This window comes from Henckelia pumila, chromosome 2, assembly GCF_033568475.1.
Source record: "Henckelia pumila isolate YLH828 chromosome 2, ASM3356847v2, whole genome shotgun sequence".
Taxonomy (NCBI): Eukaryota; Viridiplantae; Streptophyta; class Magnoliopsida; order Lamiales; family Gesneriaceae; genus Henckelia; species Henckelia pumila.
In genome coordinates this window covers 6,010,679-6,018,127 of record NC_133121.1, presented here as the reverse complement: position 1 = coordinate 6,018,127, position 7,449 = coordinate 6,010,679, and the positions used below count along the sequence as shown (strand labels likewise).

Below are 7,449 nucleotides of genomic sequence, written 5' to 3'. Positions count from 1 at the left end.
AAACACACTAAAGTCGTGTAAGCCACAAACTTTTAACCACCCTACAACCCACGCCCCCAACACTTCTTGTTCAACAATTAAAGCACCAACGCTTTAAATGCATATTGGCCGAATTTTTCATGAACAGCATTTAAGTAAATTTGATTAAATTAATATAAAGGCAAAAAAACAAAAAAAACAAAATGGAGAATGTAAAGTTTTCAATCAAGTAAATTAATTAAATTAAATATAATAAATTCTCAGATGTCTTTTTAAGATTACGTAAATTTGTATCGGATTTCAAATTTTTCGTGCTATAAATCAGCATTGACTAATAATGTTGAAAATCAGATTTGATATTGGCATCTTATGAAGATCTACTTTGTTTGATTTTATTTTGATTCCATCAACTGAATTCATACGCAAAAGGATAAAGTAAAACAGTTTTCTCTGTTTGAAATTTTGAATTTCGAATTTCATAGCGCTTGTAAAAGTAAATTAATCATGAACGATGCATTTTTTGCTGCGGTTTTACAGCTTCAAATTCTGAAATTAATCCATGATCTGTTTCATTCATGGAAAAAAAAAAGGAAAAGGAAAAGCGATAGGGCCTAACAAACTAATGCTTCTTCTAAAAGCTATTGTTTAAAGGAACTGAAACTAAAGAGTCAGAATATTTACGCGCATTCATTTGGAAGATCTGGTCATCATCTTTTTGAATTCCTCGAAATCAACGCATCCATCGCCGTCGACATCGAAGGAGCCGATCATCCTGCGGCAGTCCTTGAGCGAGCACTTCTCCCCGAGGCTACGCAGCACCGTGTGCAACTCCTTGGCGGAGATCTTCCCGTTCTTATCCTGGTCGTACAGATCAAACGCCTCCCTCAACTCCTTGTTGCTGTCGCTGCCTACGCAGTGGAAGGCTTTGAACTCGTTCAAGTCTATGAATCCATCGCCGTCGATATCTAACTCAGACATTATACGCGCCACCTCCTCCTCGGTGGTCTTGGAACCGAGGCCATTGAGCACCGAGCCGAGCTCGGATAGCGAGATCTTCCCGTCGCCGTTGGTGTCGAATTTCTTGAAAACTTCGCGTAATTCTTCCTCTCTGGTTAGCGGCGCCGATTTCTCCATGATTGATTGTCGAGAGAATCGAACAAATCTTTTGGAGGAAAAAAGTGGAGAGAAATTAATAAACGGAGATCTTCTTCTGTTGAAGAGTGCGAGTGGGTATTTATACCGACGGGTTAACGCGCTTTGAATAATACGCGTGGGGTGGGGTTTGGAATACTTGTTTCCTTGGCAACCTCTATACTACAATTATACTTGTGTAGATTTTCCTTATTTAATCATATAGAAATATATAGTAAAATATCTTGTCCAATATTTTTAAGTCTGCTCATACAAGGGAAGAGGAGTTGGACTTTATAATTTATAATGAATTGTGTTCTCAAAGTTAGATTTAGGAATGAAAATGAATTGGATTATTGTTAATTCGAGACTTGATCGTTTGAAATTTTTAAGGATTATTTTTCGATCTGTCAAAGCTTAAACACATGTCAGACTCGATTTATACCTGAAGTTTAACGAATTTGACTCGTCGGATGACTAAGATCGGTCGAAAAATTATGCTTGACTATATTTTGAGTCACATATCTAATTTTTAATTAACAATTTAACATAATCATAACAGAAAGTGAACAAAATTAAATCACTCAAATTAATTGACAGCATATTCTTCTTGGAATTCTTCTTTGTCACCAAATAATGTAGGAGTCAGATAGGGATATAATTTTTATGCTTGAATCTTTTACACATCGATAAAAACAAAAAGGTTAAATGAGAGAGTTTGCTATCTCATTATGCTACAGTTTATGACTTATTTAGTAAATAATACATATATTTTGTCTTCTTGCCATTGATAATATTTTTCAATTTATGAGTATCATATTTAAAAAGGTAAAGTTTGGACATTATCCAGTCAAGGTAATACAGATGAGTTTTGTGTTTTTTTTTCTACCCGCTTATTTATACAATATATATATATGTCAATTTGCTCAAAAATCCCCAAATGCAAACATGTTTTGCTTTGGGGTACCTAGTCATAAAATGTGGTACAAAACAATACAATATGTGGTACAAAACCATACAAGATGTGGTACAAATTAACAAAAAAGTGGTTAGGGAGTGCAGAGCAAAACATATTTGCATTGGGGATTTTTGAGCAATTTGCACATATATATATATATATATATATATATATATATATGTTATGTTGTTCATCTACCGTGCACAACTAATGTGTTCACCGTGATGTGGCACTCAACTATTAGATGTGCAATTCAACACATCCAATATTTGAGTGACACCTCTGGTGGACACGTTGAGTGTATATATATATATATATATATATATATATATATATATATATATATATATATTGGTGAAAACCGAGGGCTATCATATAACCCGGGATAGAGGTATGGGTTCTCGGATACCGAGAGATGAAGAGCGCAGATCGGTGGTGGATGTTCAGGAGAGGTAATCTCGGAGTATTGAAATTCATGTAGAGCAGGGCAGGTAATCTCGAGATAGAGGTATGCCGTATGGGTTTTCGGATCCCGAGAGATGAAAAGCACAGGTCGGTGGTGGATGTTCAGAAAAGGTAATCTCGGAGTATTGAAATCCATGCGGAGCAGGGCAGGACAGGGATGAGAACCAAGATGAGGGTCCAAGCTCAGACTAATCATCAAGGAAGACCAAGTCAAGAAAGAGAGCTATAACTCTTTCCTGCCCACATTTCCGAGACACGTTTTTCCAACTCGAGCACGATCGCGAGACGCGGTCCACTCGCCCATATCATGATCGTGGTGCAAGAATTTCAGGAAAGATAACCACCTTGGGGCTATAAATACTACCATTGAGGTACAACAGGGGATTCTTTTTTTCACTCTCAAAAAGCAATTACTCTCAATATTTTTTTCTGATTTTCTGGTACATAGCTTTTTCTGACTTGAGCGTCGAAGTGATCATGCCAGAAAATCTTTCGACGTCCCACTAACTCGTTTGTTGTTCGAAGTGTGTGCAGAGTAGGGGTGCAAACGAGCTCGTGAGTAGCTCGGTCAAAGTTCGACTCGAGCTCGATTTGACCGAGCTCGAGCATTCATCGAGCTCGAGCTCGAGCTTTAAATATATGTATTCGAGTAGCTCGCGAGCTACTCGATAACACATAAATATATATAATATAATATAAATATATATAAATATATATAAATATAATATTATATTTATTTATTAATATATCTTTTATATATATATATATATATAATTTTCGAGCTCGAGTACTCGAATTATATACGAGCTCGAGCTCGAGCACGAAATTTACTCGATCGAGCTCGAGTAGTGAGTCGAGCTCGAGATCGAGTAGTGTGCTACTCGACTCGGCTCGAGTCGATTACACCCCCTAGTGCAGAGCTCAGAGATCAAAACAATGATCATCTATCCACCAGGCTTGTACCTGTCAAAGCCCTACCAAGATTTTGCCCGAATAACTGTCCACCCCGACTATTCGATTGTTCCCGGGCATCATCATATATGATTAAAATATCCATACTTTATTGAATCGATCACATTGGCTTTGCCTCCAATTAATCCAATAGCCCAACTTAAAATAAATTAAAGAAGAATCTTAAATTAAATAATTGTGCTTTCAACTAATTGAATAAATTCATTTTTTTAAAAAATAAAATTAAAATTAAATAAACGCTTAATGAACTAATGGTATCCTTTACTTCACCCCCGATTTTCTTTAAAGTGGAGTAGAAGCAAGTACAAGGAAATGCATGGTTCTTCCCACTCTAAATCCAGTGAACTTTATGTGTACTTTAATCATGTTTGGATTTATTAACACTTGAACTCTACTATGAAAAAAAGATTAATTCTTTACATCCATTCGACCATGTGAATTAGATATATCCTCTATTTCGTATTGTTGATCACTGAACTATCTCACAAAATTATACTAGACAATAATGACGATTTAGTGAAGTATATTTAAATACGCCTAATTCATGTAAAGATATCATTTTAAGCCATGCCTACAAAATATAACATTAGCAAAAGTTAGAGTTTTAGTGAATTTATATACATACAACTATTCCAGTTTCTTTCCTTAACCGAATCTAGCTGAAAATTCTTCCTTTCAGCGGCCTTGTAAGAAAGAATCGACAAAGAAAATCAAGTTTAAAAAATATCAAACTCTTCATATATCACAGGTAATCAGGGTTATCGTCACTGTCATCGTCGAAATCGACTCCTAGCATAGCTAAAGCAATATGATTCGTCATATCATTCATTGTCCTATGTAGTTGAGGGTAACCATCAATCAAGCCATTGTTACTTGTCGAATAACCCTTTGTTCTCTTTAAGTCAGTGAGATCTCTTCCTCTCAGAGTAGCAACAATTTCGTTAATCTCCGGTCTCCCGGAGTCTTCATTGCTTAAGCAAGAATTCGCAGCACGAACCAGTCGAGAGATCTGATTCATGTTCTTTCTTGTGTACTTTAGCCTTGGATCAAGAAATTTTTCAAAGGCTCTCTGCTGAAGCAGCGGCTTTGCCTGAAAAGGTCAAGGAGGAAAGTACTATTTTCGTTGAGACGGGCTTAAATATGAGGATACATCGATGTAAATCGTCTAACAAACTTTGATAAAAGCAGTAACAGTGGATTTAATTAAAGCCTCTTCTCAGCTACAATTGGTAAAATCTAAAAAAGAACAAAACTTAGGAGTAAGTACAGATGATAAGATCAAGCATTGTTGAATCAAAATTATTTGAAGGTGATTCTTCGTCATTTAGCTGGGAGCCAAACCGGCATCTTGGTATATAATTGTGTCCATATGCTGATATGCAGCGATGAGGGAGCCTAGCAGTACAGAACTTTAAAATGTGCACCATTTTATATTTGCTATCACATTAGTACTAGCAATGCAGGTAAATTGTGGAGAAGTAAAAACCAATGCCTCACCCATAAAACTAGATTTTCTTCCCCTTGCCCTCTTTTCATCTCGATTGGCTTCCTGCCCGTTAATAGTTCCAAGAGCACGATCCCAAAAGAATAAATGTCGGTTTTATCGGACACTTTACCGTGCTGGAAATATTCAGGAGCCAAGTACCTATTCACAAGATTCAACTTTTTGAATCAAAATGAACGATGAAGAATAGCAATCTGTTTTTCTAAACTGATAGAGATCATACCCGAAAGTTCCCTTCACAGTTTTGCAAAGGAATGGAACCGACGGTGCAGGAGTCCACAAAGCCAACCCGAAGTCACACAACTGCAACAAATCATGGCAAAACAAAATAGCAATAAATAACAGCGGTTCTTGAAATTTGATCATGTGATTCAAGAAAATCACAAGATTTTTCATCACCTTAGGTGTCTTTTTGGAGGAAACAAGAATGTTCGAAGGCTTAATGTCCCTATGAACAACACATCTTTCGGTTCCATTATGTAAGTACTGAATCGCCTCGGCTATTCCGGCTGAGATCCTATAACGGGCCGACCAAGAAAGCACCGGACCACTATTCGATCCCCTCTTCTTCCCTACACAAAGACATTGCACCTCAAATTACTTCAATCTTTTCAAAACAGACTTAAGTTAACAAATTCGTGAACATAACCCTTGGACTCAGAAGACCTATACCATGCAAAAGTCCCTCTAAACTTCCACCGGAGACGTATTTGTAGACCAAAAACAAGCCTTCCTCAGCATCAATGCAAAATCCGACAAGCGGCACGATTCGATGGTTTCGCAGAGAACTAGCAATCATCAACTCCCTACAAAATGCTTTAGATGACTCTTTATCTTCTTTATTCAACCTCTTAATTGCCACTGAAGTTTTAAGAAATCCCAATCTTCCTCTAAACACACAGCTCAATGCCCCTCTCCCTAAAATTCTGCCTACTCATTTCAACAAATGTAAATCAAAAAAAGGAGAAAATTGATCGCAAAGAACAATAAAACTCATTACAAAGAATCTTCAGTACCTTTGGAGAAATTTCTAGTGGCCAAGAGAATCTCTGTGTAGCTGAACCTTATCAATGAGCGTGCAGCAGGAGAAATATTCCTCTCCAGTGATTGAATTCTCCTCCATTTCAACTCCCTGGACTTAGAATCATTCAAGAATCCATCGTCCAAATTCACCATTAAAACAGTAGTAGAAGAACACCCATTGCTCAGAGCCATCGTCTCAAGCTCAACCTGAGAACAAATACTGAACCTAAAAGAAGAGTGAACCGAATGTGGCTCCTCTGCTCCACAACCGCCGGATTCTGCCAGTAACCAGGCATTGTTGTTCTCCAAAACGCTGCCGCCACAACTTCCTCCGTCAAGATTCTCACCGTCGAGGCGGCGGGGTCGTGGTATCACACAACCCAAACCAAATTCCCAGATCAATTTGTAAAGAAAAGATTTTGATTTTACATCTGTCTCGTCACATTCAAGATTTTCGCAGTAATCTTGGTCAGCATGCGCGGATAAAGTCTCTGTCATTGAGGAGAACGGAGCTTGCGGAGACTCAACGAAGTTCGTGCAATCCATTTGTTGGAACTCCCATTTCAGTTAAAGCCAAAAAAAGCACAAAAACCCAGAAACAAAATGGCAAAAAAGTGCAAAGATAAGAGGTCAAAAGTTAAAAACAGAGAGTATCGGGAATCTGAATAAATACATAAAATCTAAGATTTAAGAAAAAAAAAAAACACACACACACACATATGGGACCGTGAACTGTTGGGAAAATTGTGGACGAAAATATAAAAAGGAAACTTGGACAGGCAAAAGAATGTGCTGGCATTTGAAGCTAAATTAATGGAATTATTACGCAAAGAAGAAGAAAGTAAAGAAGGTGATGCTGTTGAGATTCTTGGTGGGCATAGCGAACAAGACGAAGCGGAACCCACCAGAATGTATTTCATTTATCGACTCCTCCTCTCTACTTTGGACTCGGCCTTCAAATCTCAACCCAACCTAGCCGACGAAAAATAAATAGCCGCATTTTTTATATTTCCGACTATATTCATATTTATATGTCTAAAACAAAATATGCTATTTTTTATCGATAAAATATTTATAGAATAGTTGTTCAACACTATATTTATTTTTAAAATATTTTATAAAAATTTTTAAAAAAATAATTTTATAAAAATTTTATATGTATTTGTCTAAACAAAACCTAAGTGCATGTTTGGTTTTTCATAGGGGTGCAAACGAATCGAATCGAGTCGAATAATGATAAAATTTTAAGTTTCGAATTCGGCTCGATAAGAGTATATTCGAGTTCGAGCTCGATTCGAAGTTCGATAATTTCAAATATTTTAGCTCGAGTTCGGCTCGAAATGAAGTTCGGGTTCGATTCGAAATATTCGAATTTATTCGTGAACTATTCGGATATTATGGTTCGAAAGCTCAAAAT

General features: G+C 36.9%; 2 protein-coding genes across 3 annotated transcripts; both read right to left on the bottom strand.

Moving 5' to 3' along the window:
* Positions 1-432: 432 nt before the first annotated feature.
* On the bottom strand, positions 433-1,182 carry LOC140882891 (probable calcium-binding protein CML18). Its single transcript, XM_073289133.1, has one exon. It carries the CDS (start codon positions 1,111-1,113, stop codon positions 667-669), a length of 447 nt encoding a protein of 148 aa, XP_073145234.1. The 5' UTR covers positions 1,114-1,182; the 3' UTR covers positions 433-666.
* Positions 1,183-4,150: 2,968 nt separating this feature from the next.
* Positions 4,151-6,941, bottom strand: LOC140884579 (pto-interacting protein 1-like). Of its 2 annotated transcripts, XM_073291368.1 has the most exons (6): positions 6,026-6,941; positions 5,682-5,939; positions 5,409-5,581; positions 5,233-5,312; positions 5,003-5,150; positions 4,151-4,595 (listed from the first exon to the last, which is right to left on the bottom strand). In XM_073291368.1, exons 1-6 carry the CDS (start codon positions 6,576-6,578, stop codon positions 4,248-4,250), a joined length of 1,560 nt encoding a protein of 519 aa, XP_073147469.1. In that variant the 5' UTR covers positions 6,579-6,941; the 3' UTR covers positions 4,151-4,247. The 2 variants fall into 2 exon arrangements, with proteins under 2 accessions (XP_073147469.1, XP_073147470.1); XM_073291369.1 differs by lacking the exon at positions 5,682-5,939.
* Positions 6,942-7,449: the final 508 nt, after the last annotated feature.